This window comes from Macrotis lagotis, chromosome 1, assembly GCF_037893015.1.
Source record: "Macrotis lagotis isolate mMagLag1 chromosome 1, bilby.v1.9.chrom.fasta, whole genome shotgun sequence".
In the NCBI taxonomy this organism is placed as follows: Eukaryota; Metazoa; Chordata; class Mammalia; order Peramelemorphia; family Peramelidae; genus Macrotis; species Macrotis lagotis.
Window position 1 is genome coordinate 930,063,585 of NC_133658.1, and position 17,204 is coordinate 930,080,788.

Genomic DNA, 17,204 nt, shown 5'->3' on the forward strand with positions numbered 1-17,204 from the left:
TGTGGCATCAACTTGGAATGAGATAATTCCAAATCTGTCTACCCCGTCATAGAGTAACTGCCACCTTTCATTGTTTTCATTTGCTAGGAATTAGAGGCAGCTGATAGTGCAGAGGAAGGAGCACTAGTCCTGCAGCCCAGAAGACCTGAGTTCAAATTCGACTTCATAAATTTACTAGTTGTGAGGCCATGGACAAATCACTTCACCTCTGTTTCCCTCCAAGTTCTAAACTATGCAGTGGAGGTAACAGAAGCATCAGCAAAAAAAAAAGGTTTGAGGATCATGTCAGATGACCTCCATTAAGAAAACCATAAGCTGTGGCGGAGAGGTGGTGGCTAGGTGGCGCAGTGGATAGAGCACCAGCCCTGGATTAAGGAGAACCTGAGTTCAAATCCGGCCAAGACACTTAATAATTACCTAGCTGTGTGGCCTTGGGCAAGCCACTTAACCCCATTGCCTTACAAAAAAAAAATTAAAAAAAAAAAGAAATCCATAAGTCACTGGGCCATGCTAATAGTAGATGTGTACAAATACTTATTCTCTTCTCTTTCTATCCCTGCATCTCCATCTGAATTCAGGAAATGTTTGAAGGAAGTGCAAGGACACACTTGATAAATATTTTTAATTGTTTTGGTGTGAAGTAATTAATATCTAAAGCCATCCCTAGAATCCTAGATTTTGTCTAAGAGTAATCCCAGCAGCAGAGAGCTAGCAATTTTATCTTGCTAACAAAAAGAATGTTCTACTGGCAAAAATCTTCCCAAAGAAGAAGGAGGGTCCTTGCACTGCCAATCTTCAAGGAGAAGCTATAGGATCAATGATTAGAGACTGTAGACAAAATTCAAATCCAGGAAAAGGATAAACTGGCACTGCCTGAAATCATCTGATGTCCAAGGATCAAGATCATTGCTTTGGTCCTTGCCTTAAAACTACTTAGATGCAAAATGAGAGAACATCAGGAGCTCCAAAGTAAACTCCCAGTTCCTTGAGCCATAACAAAAACACCTCTCCCAGGAAACAGGCAGAAGATTCTTGTCTCTTCAAAAAGGAGGTGAGCACCTTATCCTTTCTAAGAAATGACAGATTACACCCATCCTATCCCTTGGCGAGGGAGTGAAGACAATACTACTAATGACATTTAGAGTTCCCAGGAAAATGGTCTTTACCTGGGAAAAGGAAGTTCTGAGCATTCTCCAGCATGACTTCCTTGTGCAGCTGCTTCTGAGCATCATCCAACAGGCTCCACTCTTCTGGAGTGAAGTCCACAGTCACATCCTTGAATGTCACCTCCACCTAAAACATCAAAACTCAAAAAATTTACAAGATGAAACACATTTTAGAATTGATCCAGGCCATGGAGGGATTTTCATGAACTGATGCTGAGTGAGATGAGCAGAACCAGAAAAACACTGTACACCCTAACAGCAACACGGAAATGACTATCAACTTTGATGGACTTGCTCATTCCATCAGTGTAACAATCAGTGACAATTTGGGCTGTCTGCAATGGAGAAATACCATCACTATCCAGAGAAAGAACTGTGGAGTTTCAACAAAGTTCAAGGACTATTCCCTTTAACTTAGGAAAAAAAACCCAGATATCTTATTGTCTGACATCGTTACCTCTTAGACTTCTTGTCTCTTCCTTAAGGATATGATTTCTCTCTCATCACACTCAATTGGGATCAATGTACAACATGGAAACAAAGTAAAGACTGACAAATTGCTTTCTGTGGGGGGAAGGGAAGTAAGATTGGAGGAAAAATTGTAAAACCCAAAATAAATAAAATCTTTAATAAAACAAACAAAAATTGATCCAGGCCAATGCTCATCAATTTAAAGGAGAAAACTGAAAAAAGAGAGAATCACTTTACCTAAATCCACACAGTAATAGAATCAGTACCAATATTTGGACTCTTGAAAAGTTCATTGAAATCTGGGAAAAAAATTTGATATTTTCCAGTGGAACAAAGTTCAGCAATGTCTTAATGTGAATTTTTACTAACAATTCAATCAAACAAAGTGCTTATCAGAGAGATGTGAGGATACTGAAAAGAAAGAGAGAAGATCTGCTACTTCATCAAAACCAGCATAAATGTGCCTGGTTTGGGGGAAGTTCCTGGGAAATGAGGAATCAGAGAAAAAAAGAGGAACCAGACCATTGACAAATGCTTTGTCTATGATTCCAAGGAGGATAAAAATACTCAACTGAAGGTAAGGAAGTATAAGGTTCTGCATCTAAAGACTCCAAGAAATATAGATTTGAGCTCAGGCTATGACAGAGCTCAAAAAAGATTTTGAAAATCAAGTAAGGGAGATAGATGAAAAATTGGGAAAGAAATGAAAGAGATGCAGGAAAAACAGGAAAACCAAGCCATCAGCTTAGTCAAGGAGATACAAAAAAATGCTGAAGAAAATAACATGTTAAAAAGATACTGAGGTCAAATGGATAAAACAGTTCAAAAAGTTACTGAGAAGAATACTCTAAATAGCAGAATTGGGGGTCAGCTAGCTAGAGCAGTGGATAGAGCACCGGCCCTGGAGTCAGGAATACTTGAGTTCAAATCTGGCCTCAGATACTTAATAATTACCTAGCTGTGTGGCCTTGGGCAAGCCACTTAACTCTATTGCCTTACAACAATAACAACAAAAAAAAAAAAGAAAGAAAGGATCACACAGGACTTGGCAGCAATTACATTAAGGGCTCATAGGGCTTGGAATATAATATTCCGGAAGGCAAATGAGCTTGGAATGCAACCTAGAATTGACTTCCCAGCAAAACTGAACATCCTCTTCCAAGGGAAAAGATGGACTTTCAATGAAACATGGGAGTTTCAGCTCAAATATGAGCTGAATAAAAAGCTTGATTTTCAAATACAGGACTCAGGTGAAGCATACAGAGTGGAGGCAACAGGTAAATTATGAGATTTTCAATGAGTCACTAAGAAAAAAGCTCTAAATCATTAATAATTAGGGAAATGCAAATTAAAACAACCTTGAGTTATCATGCATACCTTTCAGATTGTATAAACTGATTGAAGGGCAAAACAGATTTTGGAGGGAAAATGGAAAAATCAAATTAGTAAGTCATTATTGGTGGAACTGGGAACTTATCCAACCATTTTGAAAAACAATCTGGAATTATGCCCAAAGGATTTTGAAACTAGCAATAGGAGACAGCAATACCACTACAAATTCTACTTCCAAAGATGATTAGTGTAGGTAAAGAACCTATATGATCTCAAATATTCATAACGTTTCTTTCTTTGTGCTATAAGGAACTGAATATTTTGAGAATGCTCATTATTTAGAGAATGGTTGAATGAACTGAGGGATCTGATTACAATGGAATGCCACTGTCCAATAAAAAATGACGAATACAATGACTTAAGAACAAGACAGAAATTTAAATGAAATGATGAAGAGTGAAATGAATAGAACCAGGAGAACATTGTATTCAGTAAAATCAATATTCTTTGAAGAATGACTTTGAGGAGAGACTATTATTACCATTCACATTATGGATAAAGACAATTTCTGCATCCATAGAAACAACAGATAAATAGTAGAATTCATGAAATAATATTACATATATATTTCTATTTCTGCTTAGTGACAGATATCTGTGAAGTGGAGAGGGGGTGAGGGAAAAAAAGAAATATAAATGGCAAAGCTTTACATAGTTTATTTTATGTGTAATCAACTTTTTTATTATACCATATCATAGAAATAGTTCTTTATTTGTTTAGGTTTTTGCAAGGCAATGGGGTTAAGTGACTTGCCCAAGGCCACACAGTTACATAATTATTAAGTGTGTGAGGCCGGATTTGAACTCAGGTACTCCTGACTTCAGGACCGGTGCTCTATCCACTGCACAACCTAGCCACCCCTAGAAATAGTTCTTTTATTTATTATATAAAAAATAATTAAGAAAATATACTTTAGATATTTGAGAAATGATATCTTTGTCACAGACACATGTAAAATACTTTACCCCAAAATTTCATTTTTCCTTCTAATATAGGTTACATTGGATTTATGTGTTTAATAACCATTTAATTTAAGACATTCAAAATAAATCATTTCATGTTTTGGAATATACACTATTCCTTTTATGGTTATAAATTCTTCCCTAATTGGGGAATCTCTAATTGCCTGATAGGTAAACTATTATTTGTTCTGCTAATTTGTTTATGGAATAATCCTCTATGTTGAAATCCTATAGGCATTTTGCCCTTTTCTTAGTCCACAGTAGAAGATGCTGCTCTACAGCTAGTTTCTGCCATATTGTGCTACTCCAGATTTACCAGTAGTTTTAGTCAAAGAAAAATGTGGATTTGGGGGTTTATCTGACATTAGATAACTATGATCATTTACTAGTATGAGATGATTATGGGGTCTAGTCCAATGATCCATCACTCTACTGCTTAGCAAATGGCTTTGATGATTGTTACTTTGGAAAGACAGTTTGAGATCTACATGGTGGATCCTGGTAATTCTGGCAAGAAGACAAAGTCAATTGTTCTTTGGAAGATCTCTGGCAGAGAGTGGGTGACATGTTAAAAGCCCAAACCATCTTTCCACTCTCCTTATACCTTCTCTTCTTCCTCTCTGAAAAAGAGACCCTGCATTTGACCAAGCCTTCATGAAGATCTGCCAGACTCAGTGACTTTCCAATGGTTGTTTCTCCAGGTGGGAATGTTATTCTCCTCCCATAAGATGCTTCAAAGTAGCAGCAAAAATCTTTCTTTCTAAGCGAAAGATTATATTGATCTTTTTTTTTTAATTTTCTTTATTTAAGGCAATGGGGTTAAGAGTAACTTACCCAAGGTCACACAGAGGCTGTCAGAGGCTGGGTTTTAACTCAGGTCCCCTTGACCCCAGGGCCAGTACTCTATCCACCAGGCCACACAGAGGACTCTAGAGTATTGATCTCTAATAACTCATCTCATTACCTCAAAGTCCCTGGGTGTGCAATATCCTGAACGGGGTACTTCACATTCGTGGAGGTCCTGGCATAATTGACAGAGAGCTCCTTTTAGCTCCTAGCCCTATCCTGAAGTGGGGGCCTTGCCCTTTTCTTACTGGACAAGCCAGAGGTGGCTTCTTAGATCCTGTCTACTGATAGTAATAAGTATAAAAATTCCATTTGAGAACTGCATCTGAGACTGGGTTCTCTCCAATCAGACCCCCCCCCCACCCTCCCCCTGATGTTGATCTGTGGATGGACTGCACTTACCTGTGGTGGAGGGCTATGTCTCCCAAGGTCCATTCCCTCCTGCTCTGTTCTCCCTACTTGTGCCAGGCCTGGATGCTCTGCAAACTGAGTTGAGGAAAGAGAAGGATTCTAGAAGGGATGATGTCTCTCTTTTTCTTCCTGAGCAAGAGGTTGACCTCTAGGGAAAAGCAGAGGTAAGGGATCTCAGACTCTGGCTCTCTCCTCAGGGGAGAGACTCCAAGAGAAGGAGAAAGACTAAAGTAAGTAACTGTTCCCCTTCTTATTCCTTCCCTTCCATCCCTCTCGCTGTCACCAAGATCCTAATGAGAGCCAGGAAGCATTACAGGTCAAGGCCTCCCATGATAGAGCTTCAGTGCCTCCCAATCAGAACTTTCCTTTCCAATGGTCATCTGCCTTCCTTACATCCTATTTCCTCAAATGATGATAAAAATGAAATTTCTAAAAATCTTTAAATTCTGATCCAAATTTGGTTTTTCTGGCCCTAAAACTGTTAAAGTAGGTCTGTGTCTCCCAGATATAAATCTGAAGCCTGACTGGGTCTCTATGAATTCTGAAGGGTAACCTCTAGATGCATCTGCAGGTCTGATTTTCCCAGCTGAATCACGAATTAGACAAAGACCATCCTGTGAAGGTAGGAACGTTGCCCATTCACATTAAACAAGACATATTCCCCTAAAAACTATCATTTTCGTTTTTGAGGGGGTGGAGGTTTTGCAAGGCTTCTCCAAGGTTACACAGCTAGGTAATTAATAAGTGTCTGAGACCAGATTCAAATTCAAGGCCTCCTGACTTCTGGGCCAATGCTCTATCAACCTAGCTGCACCAATTTGTCATTTCCTTTTGCTTTAATTTTATTTATTTTTTTTTTTGCAAGGCAATGGGGTTAAGTGGCTTGCCCAAGGCCACACAGTTAAGTAATTATTAAGCGTCTGAGACCGGATTTAAACCCAGGTACTCCTGACTCCAGGGCCAGTGCTTTATCTACTGCGCCACCTAGCCACCCCCTTTCTGCTTTATTTTTAATCCAAGAATGAAAGCTTGTACCAAGAAATCATCCACAAAACTACTGGAAAAAATTACCAATTTTAGCAAAGTCACAGGATATAAAATAAACCTTCATAAATCCTCAACTTTTCTATATATGACTAGCAAGAAACAGCAAAAAGAGCTAGAAAGAGAAATCCCATTCAAAGTAACCTCAGACAATATAAAATACCTGGGAGCCTATTTGCCAAGGCACACTCAGAAACTTTTTGAAAACAATTACAAAACACTCCTCACACAAATTAAATCAGATTTAAATAACTGGGCAAACATCAACTGCTCATGGATAGGTAGACTAATATAATAAAAATGACAATTCCATCAAAACTAAACTACCGGTTTAGTGCCCTACCAATCAAAATTCTAAAACATTACTTTAATGAGTTAGAAAAAAGTTCTAAGTAAATTCATATGGAGAAATAAAAAATCAAGAATTTCCAGGGATTCAATGAAAAAAAAGTACAAAAGAAGGAGGCTTAGCACTAAGTGACCTAAAATTATAATATAATGCATCAGTCATCAAAGCTATCTGTTACTGGCTAAGAAATAGAGCAGTGGACCAGTGGAAAAGAATAGGTGCAATTATAATAATAAATAATTAATAAGTAGTAAGTAATAATATCATTATAGTAATCTGCTATTAGATAAACCCAAAGAGTCTAGCTATTGGGATAAAATCTCTCTCTTTGGTAAAAACTGCTGGGAAAATTGGAAGTTAATATGGAAGAAACTTGGATTAGACCAACACTTCACACCCTTTACCAAGATAAGATCCAAATGGTACCGGATTTAGACATAAAAAAAAATACCATAAGGAAATTATAAGATCAAGGACTAGTTTATCTGTCACATCTATGGAAAGGGAAGCAGTTTATGAATAAGGAAGAGATGGAGAACATCACTAAAAACAAACTAGATGATTTCAATTACTTTAAATTAAAAAGCTTTTGCACAGACAAAAACCACTGTAACCAAGATCAAAAAAAATGTAGTAAAGTGGGAAACAATCTTTACAACTAACGTTTCTGACAAAGGACTCATTTCTAAAATATAAAGAGAACTGAGTCAATTTAAAAAAAAATAAGCCATTCTTCCAATTAACAAACGGTCAAAGGATATGCAGAGGCAATTTACAGAGGAGGAGATGAAAGCAATCCATAGTCATATGAAAACTCGCTCTAGATCATTACTTATTAAAGAGATGCAAATTAAAGCTTCTCTGAGGTACCACCTCACACCCCTCAGACTGGCCAATATGACCAGAAAGGACAATGATCAGTATTGGAAGGGATGTGGGAAATCTGGGGCACTAATTTATTTCTGGTGGAGACTAATTTGGAACTATGCCCAAAGGGCAACAAAAATGTGCATACTCTTTGATCCAGCAACACCACTACTGGGTCTATACCTTGAAGAGATGATGAAAAAGAGATGATGAAGAAACAAATTCATAGCAGCCCTGTTTATGGTGGCAAAGAATGGGAAATCAAGTAAATGTCCTTCAATTGGGGAATGGCTTTGCAAACTGAGGTATATGTATGTCATGGAACACTACTGTTCTATTAGAAACCAGGAGGGATGGGAATTCAGGGAAGCCTGGAGGGATTTGCAGAAACTGATGCTGATCGAGATGAGCAGAATCAGAAAAACACTGTACACCCTTAACAGCAACATGGGAGCAATGATCAACCGTGATGGACTTGCTCATTCCATCAGTGCAACAATCAGGGACAATTTGAGGCTGCCTGCAATGGAGAATACCATCTGTATCCAGAGAAAGAACTGTGGAGTTTGAACAAAGACCAAGGACTATTAACTTTAATTTAGGGGGAAAAAAGCCTGATATAATATTGTCTGATCTTGCTATCTCTTATACTTTATGCTTCTTCCTTAAGGATATGATTTCTCTCTCATCACATTCAATTTGGATCAATGTATACCATGGAAACAATGTAAAGCCTGGCAAATTGCCTTCGGTGGGGGGTGGGGGAAGGGAAGTAAAATTAGGGGGGAAATTGTAGAACCAAAAATAAATAAAGTCTTTAAAAAAAAAGATTGAAGACTTGGACTTCTGGCTAATATGGCGGGGAGAAGACAAGCACAGTTCTAAAGTCTCCTGGTCTTCCCTTACAAATAATATGAAACAAACCTCTTAACAGAAATCCATCGACAAAACCCAGAAAGAAAAGCTAGGAGAACATACACCTCAGGATCTGTCTTCTGAGATTGTGGGTGAGTCCACGTGCAGAGGGCAGACTCTGCTGGGAGCACAGGATATGTGAGAGCTTGGGAGCCTGATGGCCTGAGAACGCAACCGGCTTGATCAGCAGTGGGGCTAGAGCCTGGTCAACCACAGTGGCTTGGGTCAACTAGGGAGCAGAGGCACTGGTGGTGGCACTGAACATAATTTATAAAAGCAATGATTTATATTAATGTGTTCACTTGTTATCTGTCTTCAAAGAAACATAAGCAATAACCCATTCCTCCAGAATCTTTTTTAAAATAACATCTTTACCTGATTCTTATCAATTTGCATATATTTCAAGAGATGTTCTAAACTTCAAATGTAACAAAAAACATACACAAAGGTAATAATTATATATAAATGCAGAAATGAAGAAAATTAAACAAATTTTTGAAAGGTGTTTTGAAGTATATTATTATTTTTTTTTTTTTAGATTTTTGCAAGGCAAATGGGGTTAAGTGGCTTGCCCATGGCTACATGGCTAGGTAATTGTTAAGTGTCTGAGACCGGATTTGAACCCAGGTACTCCTGACTCCAAGGCTGGTGTTTTACCCATTACGCCACCAAGCCGCCCCTGAAGTATATTATAAAATACAAAACAACTGTTACTAAATCATACTAGAAATCATAACAAATGTTCTAACAAATTACAGACCAGCATCAGGCAATGTGGACTTTTCCATAGACATGGAGGGTGGTCAACAAAGCTGGCAACTCCTCTTACCTATGATTCGTTTGTTTATAAAAATAAGCCTGATATTGAATACAGCAGTAACAATAGAGCCCTGCTTTCTTCTACTGTGCTTTGGTCTGACTGACACTTTGCCATCTTCAGCTTAACTCTTCACCTGCATCCAAACTGCAGCCCTCCCCTGTTGATGTTCTGGGATGTACCTTATTATACAAGACAAACAAAAATCCCATTTCACTGTTTTTTTCCTGTCCTGTACTTATGATGTCATTGCTCTCTTGAAACGTGTCTAGTTCACTTCCCCCACCCACAAACATGTACACACAACTTCTTCCCACACCCCACTTCCTTTCTTGTGCCCAAACTCTGTCTCGTAACAACTAAAGGTCAAGGAAAACCCTTTACCCTAAGTTGTAACTGGACAGGTATAGAGCAGAGCCCTGAAATACATAACCCATCCCTGAATAAATGGGGCTGAGGTCTGTGAGCATTTGTTACAACAGTTTACCCTAAAATGAGCAAACATCTAGGTTTAGCTCTTCTGGAAAGTCTCATGGTTGGTACTTTCTAAGAAATAAGGGGGACTTTGTGGTCCCTGGGATCCAGTTTATGGGGTCAAGCTACTGATTTGAGATTGAATATAAATTTTTAGAAAATAAAGTGGTTGAATAATTTTATTAAAAGGGGGGGGAGTTCTTCCAAATTCCTTTTATGACACCAATATGGTGCTGATACCTAAACGAAAAAGAGCCAAAACATAAAGAAATTATAGATCCATTTTTCCCAATGAATTTGGATGCAAAATTTTGAAGAAAATTTCAGCAAAGAGATGGCAACAAGTTATTAGTAGGATACCACACCAGGATCAGGTAATATTCATACCACTAGGCAGGGATGATTCAATATGAGGAAAACAATCAATCCAATTGACAATGTCAATAATAAAATTAACAGAAATTATATGATTATCTCAATAAATACTGAAAAAGCCTTTGGAAAAATATAGCAACCCTTCTTATTTAAACACTAGAGAATAGAAGAATAAACAGTTTTCTTTCAAATGACAAAGAGTATTATTTGAAATCATAAGTATTATCTGTAATGGGAATAGACTTACCATTCCCAATAAGAACGCTAGGAGAAATGTTAGTTTTTGGGGTAACTAGTGGTCCAGTGGATAAAGCACGAGCCATGAAGTCAACGGAACCTCAGTTCAAATCCTGTCTCAGAAACTTGATACTTACTAGCTGTGTAACCTTGAGGAAGTCATTTAGCCCCATTGCCTTGAAAAACCCTAAAAAAAAAAAGAAACAATAACTTTAGCAATAAGGAAAAGAAATGGAAAGAATCAGAATAAGCAATAAGGAAAGGCAACTTTCACTTTGTAGACAATCTGTTGTTGTACTTAGAAAAGACTATAAAATCAACTAAAAATCTTCTTGAAGCAGTGAACTTCATCAGAGGTAGGATATAAAAGAAACACACATAAATCAGCATTTCTATATATAACCAACAAAGCCCAACATCTTACACAGAATACATAGTAATAGAGTTTTCCTTAAGTTGATAAGAAGGACCTCTCTAAAGCCATTAGAAACTGATATATGGAATGGGGACAAACCAACACCATCCCCAAGAAGAACAGGGCTGAAACAAGGAAGCCTGTTATTCAATTATAACCAAAATAACATTGAAATGAGAACAGGATTTAGACATAAATGATTTAAACAAACCTAGTACAAGAAGAAACACTCTACTTATCTGAATTATAGAGGAGGAGGGAGAAGTTTATGAACAAAGGAGAAAACATAAACTGCAAAAGAGATATTTCAATATGAAACTAAGTAGGTTTTGCACAAATAAAACTAATGCAGCAAACAGAAGGAAGGCAGAAAGCTGGGAAACACTTTTCATACCTAGTTTCTGACAAAGATCTCATTCCTAAAATGGATATTGAACTGAATGAAATTTATAAGGTTACAAGTCATTCTCCTGTTGATAAATGGTCAAAGGACAGGAAGAGGCAGTTTTCGGATGAAGAAATTATAGCGATTAAAAGTCATATTATTACCAGCTGTTAAAGAAGTTACAACACAAAAGAAAGTGAAGGAGAGATGAACTGATAATTCATCTTGGGAGGCCAGCTGGCAGGCTCAGGAGAAGTCTGGAGAGGGGGAGCGAGAGAAAGAAAGAGACAGAGAAAAAGATAGAGGGGGATGGAAGGGCAGGCAATCGCGGGCTCGCTTAGGCAGATCACGTGGGGAGGGCCCCAGCGCTCCATGCGGATCAAGGAAGGGTCAGCCGGGCCTCCCGGCCGGGAGACCACAAGAAGCAGAGCTGGGCAGCGCTATCCGATTACCAACGTGAGGCTGTGGACGCCCCGGCTGGGCCCGCAGCGTTTTCCCGCGGGAAAGGCCCAGTGAACGCATCCGCGCCGCAGACTTCCCCGTCCCGTCCGGCCCGGGAGGTGGCGCTTCTCTGATGGGCTGCGGAGCTCTCGGCCGTGCTCGGCCCTGGGGAGGCCCCGGCCCACCAGTCCGCGTCCGGCCTTCTCCCTCCTAAGCGCCCCTCAGGCTCGTCCCTGGGTCCGGCGGGAGGGGGCGGGGCGGGGCGGCCCCCAGCAGCAGGAGGCCCCGCCCCCGGGGCGCGCCGGCCCATCCGGGTCCCCCGAGGCCGCCCGGCCCCGCCTCCCCGTGACGCGGACACGCCGGGGCGGATTCTCCCGGAGCTTCCGGGCCAGCGCCGGGGGGGGGGGGGGGGGGGGGGGGGGGGGGGGAACGGGGGAGGGGCGCCCCACCCCCCCCGGAAGTCAGGGGCACAAAAAGGCAGAGGAGCAGCGGAACGGCGCCGAAGGGCCACTGAGGTTTCCCGCCTTTTCCTCCTCCACTCTTGCATCCGAAACAAGGGGCGCCGCTCCCCCTCTGGGGCTCCCTCCCGCCCCCCGGGGCCCGGCCCGGGGGCCCCTACCTGGCTCCCATAAGAGGCCCCGGAGCTCCACATGGCTGAAGGCAGAGTTGGAGGAAGCCCCGCGCTTCCGGGTAGGAAACCGAGAGCAGCCAGAGCAGGAAGGGGCGGGGCTTCTCTTCTATCCCGTTCTCTGATTGGTGGGACGGAGGGCGGGCCCGCGCTGGAGCCGGGAAACTACCAATGGCAGGTCTCGCCCGGCTCCTTCCGGTCCTTCCCTTCCTCCACTCCCCGGTTTTCGCGTCTTACTTCCCCCACCCCCTCGGAGCCCGGAGGATGCCGGGACGGAGCCCGGAGAGCCGGCTGCAGACCGGCCGGGATCAGACCAGCGCCTTCCTGTGGAGCCTACCACTTCCGTTTGAGGAGGGGAGGGGCGCAGAGCGCGAGGGCCCCCGCCCGGGACCCGAGAGCGCGCTGCCCCCGACTGCGCAGGCGCCGCTTCCCCAGCTCCGCTTCCGGGGGGCGGGGCGGCCTCTCTGAGCGCCAGCACCTCGGACAGCGGCTGCGCCGGGCGCCGAGCGGCCAGGAGGCTCCTGCCGGGCGGAGGCGGCCTGGAGGACAGGGCCGCAGCGCCCTCCTCGCGGAGCCCAGCGCCCGGTCACCCGCAGACCGTCACCCTCGGACCGGGAGCCTTATAATCATCAGAATGAAATGCTTGTATTCTGTTTCGCAACCCCCAGGCAGCCTGACAGCCCCGTTTCCGGCTGCACAGGGACCAGAATGGAGCGCCGAGAGGGAGAAGCTGCGGTGAGAGCGCGACCGCGGGGCGGCAAGGTGGCGCGGAGCATCCGGCACGGGCCCTGCAGTCAGGAGCACCTGGGTTCAAACCCGGTCTCAGACACTTCATGATGACCCAGCTGTGTGGCCTTGGGCAAGCCGCTTAACTCCATTTCCTTGCAAAAACCTAAAAAAACAAATGGGCGAGCTTGACCAGACTAGCTGCTGGTCCCTGGGCTGTGTTCAGATGCCACGGCTCTTCCTCTGGAGGCAGATGGGATTCTCCATGGCAGGGAGCCCCGAGTCGTCCCTGCTTGTGGCCCTGATGGAATGAGCGAGTCCATCAAGGCGGATCCTCACCCCCAGGTTGCTGTTAGGGTGGACAGTGTTCTTCTGCTTCTGCTCCTCTCACGCAGCATCAGTTCATGCACATCCTTTGAGGCTTCCCTGAATTCCCATCCCAATAGAACAATAGTGTTCCATCACATACAAACAACTTGTTCAGCCATTCCCCAATTGATGGACACCTTGAAGTATTTTTTGTTAGGAGTGGGAAGGGAAAAGCCACGGGATCAGGGGCTCTCAGAGATGACCAACCTGTCACATGTTGCCTTTGGGATGGAGTTTAGAGACCCAGGAGGGGCTCTTGACTTAACACTTCTTTCTGGGTATACCAATTTGGCCAGGCTTGGGATTTCCCCTCCTTCACTTCCTAACCTGGACATCTTTACGGTCTCTTACATTGCCTCTACTTTCCTTGGTGACCTCCCAGAGCCTGACACCTCAGAGGGGAATGTACCTCCTTTGAAATTCCTGACCGTGGCTCCTAGATCTCCCCCTTTGTAACTACAGTTTAATCCAGCTTCCACATGAAAGCTTGCCATATACTTGTTATGTGGCATAAACTTGAGACTATTCGCCATCCTGGTTGGATTCCTTTGGATATTCTCTTTCCTAAATTGTCCACAACAGCTCACCTAGGGTTATCCTAGCTCTTTGAATTATTGAGCAGAGCTGCATCCATCAAGCTTGTTCAACACACCATGTTATTAATGTGTAGGCTTGGATATCCCTCAATTTCCAATTCATTGCCACTACAAAAAGAGATGGGATGAATATTTTGGAAGATGTGAAAATTTCCCCCCCCCCTTTTTTTTGTTTCTTCAGGATGTATTTTTAGGATTGGTATTGCTGGATCAATAGGTATGATCAGTTTTATTGCTCTTTAGGCATAGTTCCATATTGCTTTCCAGAATGGTTGGATCAGTTCACAACTCCTCCAACTCTCTATTAATGTCCCAGTCCTCCCACAATATCTCCCAACATTTATCCTTTTACCTTTTTGTGATCTCAGTCAATTTGAGAGGTGTGATGTAGAAACTCAAGCGTTTCAGTTTACACTTTCCTAATCAGAAATGATTTCAAGCATTTTTACATATAATATTCGTCCTTAATTTCTTCCCTTGAAAATTGCCTGGTCATAGCCTTTAACCATTTATAAACTGGAGAATGACCTATACCTTATTAACAGGATTAAATTCTCAATATATATTAGAAACGAGATTCCCTTTATCAGAACCCCTGATTACCAGCTTTTTGTTTTCCTTCTGTTCTTCTCACCATTGGTTTTATTAGTGCAAAATCTTTTTAATTTAATATAGTCAAAATCATTCATTTTTGCAGTATATAATGTGCTCTATTTCTTGTTTGGTCATAAATTTCTCCACTTTTCATAAATCAGACATTTTTCTTGATCAATTCATTCCCTTTATGTCTAAATCCTGTACCCATTTTGACCTTATTTTAATACAGGGTGAGAGATATGGGTCCATATCTAGTTTTTGTCATATAATTTTCCAATTTTCAAAACAATTTTTATCAAATAATGAGTTCTTATCCCAGGTAAAAACAGTATATTATTCTAGTCATTTCCTAACTTTTCTTTTTGAATTTATCCTAATCCACTAATCCATTATTCTATTTCTTAGCCAATATCAGACAGTTTTGATGACTGATGCTTTATAATTTTAGATCTAGTAAGGCTAAGCTGCCTTCTGCACTTTTTTTCATTGAATCTCTGGAAATTCTTGACCTTTTATTTCTCTATATTAACTTGTAATTTTTCTAACTCATTAAAGTAATATTTTTGGAATTTTGATTGGTAGGGCACTAAACAAGTAAACAATCCATAGTCATGAAAAAATTGCTTTAAATCACTTATTAGAATTAAATTACTTATTAGAAAAATGCAAATTAAAGCAACAACCAGGGACAATTTTGAGCTATCTGCAATGGAGAATACAATCTGTATCCAGACAAATAATTGTGGAGTTTGAACCTTCAATTTGGTATAAAAAAACCCTTATCTTATTATGTAATTTTGCTATCTTTTATACCTTATTTTTCTTCCTTAAGGATATGATTTCTCTGTCATCACATCCAACTGAAATCAGTGTATACCAAGGAAATAATGTAAAGACTAACAGAATACCTTCTGTAGAGGGTGGAGGAAGGGAAGCAAGAATGGGGGGGGGGGGAATTATAAAACTCAAAATAAATAAAATCTTTCTTAAAAAAAAGTACTTTGTGATTGTTTTCATATAGTTATCTTGGGGGTAGTTTCCCAAGTTACTTTAAATGCATTGTCTCTTTCTAATTCTTGCACTTAGGCTTTGTTGTTTATATACAGACACTTTGATGATTTCTGTGGGTTTACTTTATATCTTGCTATTTTGCTCAATTTGTTAATCATTTCAAGTAGCTTTTTAGATTGATTTTCTAGGCTTCTGTAAGTATCTGGTGGACATTTTCTACAAAACGATAGTTTACAATGTTTACCATCATTTTCTTAAGCTAAAGAAAATTCAAATAACAAAGTTACTTTTATAAATGAACTTTAATTCTCTAGAATCTTACTAGACCCCATGAGTGGAAGGTAACCTTGAGAATACCAAAACAGAACTAACTGGAAATATTCATATAATTTTAAGAAAGGATCATAAGGGGGATAGCTAGGTGGTGCAGTGAATGGAGCATCAGCCCTGAGTTTAAATCTGACCTCAAACACTAAATAATTACCTAGTTGTGTAGCCTAAAGTATATTTCCTAGGTCATATTATCTGGATCATCTCTATTAGAAATTCATCTCTCAAAGAATTCTCCAAAAAAGAACTGATAGATGACTTACTGAAGGAATTGTCATAATTGCATTTTTGAGGAAGACCCAAAAAATGGTAATTGAAGAGGACACCATTTTGGTCTTCTTCAAACTTGATAAATTGGGCCTTTCCAAATTGACCAGATCTTATCCATGGGCAGCCAGGGTCTTACCAATCTTGGTCTTTGGAGCATCCTCTGGCTACAGCCAAGCTGTAGTCTTGATGAAAAATAAGTCAAGGAGGGGAGAGAGGAAGCTTGAAAAGCAGTATTTATTATGGCAAGTTCAAGTTACATGGCAGCAGCAGCTTTCTTTTTCCCCCAGCCATCCCCTTATTTATCCCTCTTTCTGTGCATGCCATGCTCATGCAGCCCTCAGGAACACTGGCACTTGGCCAACCAGGTCAAGGAAGGTCCCAGCCAGGATATTTTGTTTGCATTGGCACAAGTTTCAGGATCATCTGGGATACTTGTTTGGCAACAAACAGCCTAGGGCCCTCAGCACTTCCTTAATTCTCAGGATTCCAAGTTCCTCTTCAGTCCCTCAGTCACCATGAGAACATAACCTTTACTTGACCCAAGAGACCCCAACAAGTCCCCTTTTTAGTTTTGTGCAAAGCCCTGAGCAGGCATACACAGATGTTAATGACACAAGAGCCTTCAAAGGAATTTGCTTCTTAAAAGCCTATGACCAGGCCTCAGACTGCCCAGGTTAGAGAGGTTTTCAAAGTGGGGGTAAATATGTGGAAGATTACAGGAAGACAAGAAATAACTAAAAACAACAGGAACAAAGCCAAACTCACCCCATCAGAAGTTTTTGACCCCATTGTAAACAAGGTTGATTTGTAAAGAAAGACACAATGTCTTGGGCAGTTTTATCAGGATCCAAATCCTTATGAGAAGCCTCTTCAATCTGACCTGTGAGGTGTTGTAGGTCATCACTATTTAGGCTCTCAGAATGATTTCCCACTCCATTCAATTGATTTTTCATCTTTTGCCAATCACGTCCACTTTCATTATACTTCCAAGGAGTCACACAAATATAGGAAAACTGGTAATCACACTTAGCTTTAGCTAACACTGTCAGAGCATCTACTTGCTCTCCAACCCCAAGTAATGCATTTCTCAAAGTTCTAATATCCTTATAA

The 17,204-nt window shown here is 41.1% G+C and overlaps 1 protein-coding gene across 1 annotated transcript in view; it reads right to left on the reverse strand.

Moving 5' to 3' along the window:
- The window catches only part of LOC141510377 (uncharacterized), a 42,657-nt gene extending 32,331 nt beyond the window's left edge, over positions 1-10,326 (reverse strand). Inside the window, 2 exon segments of the mRNA XM_074220256.1 lie at positions 1,167-1,293; positions 5,240-10,326. Of these exon segments, the coding sequence (XP_074076357.1) occupies positions 1,167-1,293; positions 5,240-5,272 (160 nt within the window). The 5' untranslated portion in view covers positions 5,273-10,326.
- Between the last annotated feature and the right edge of the window lie 6,878 nt (positions 10,327-17,204).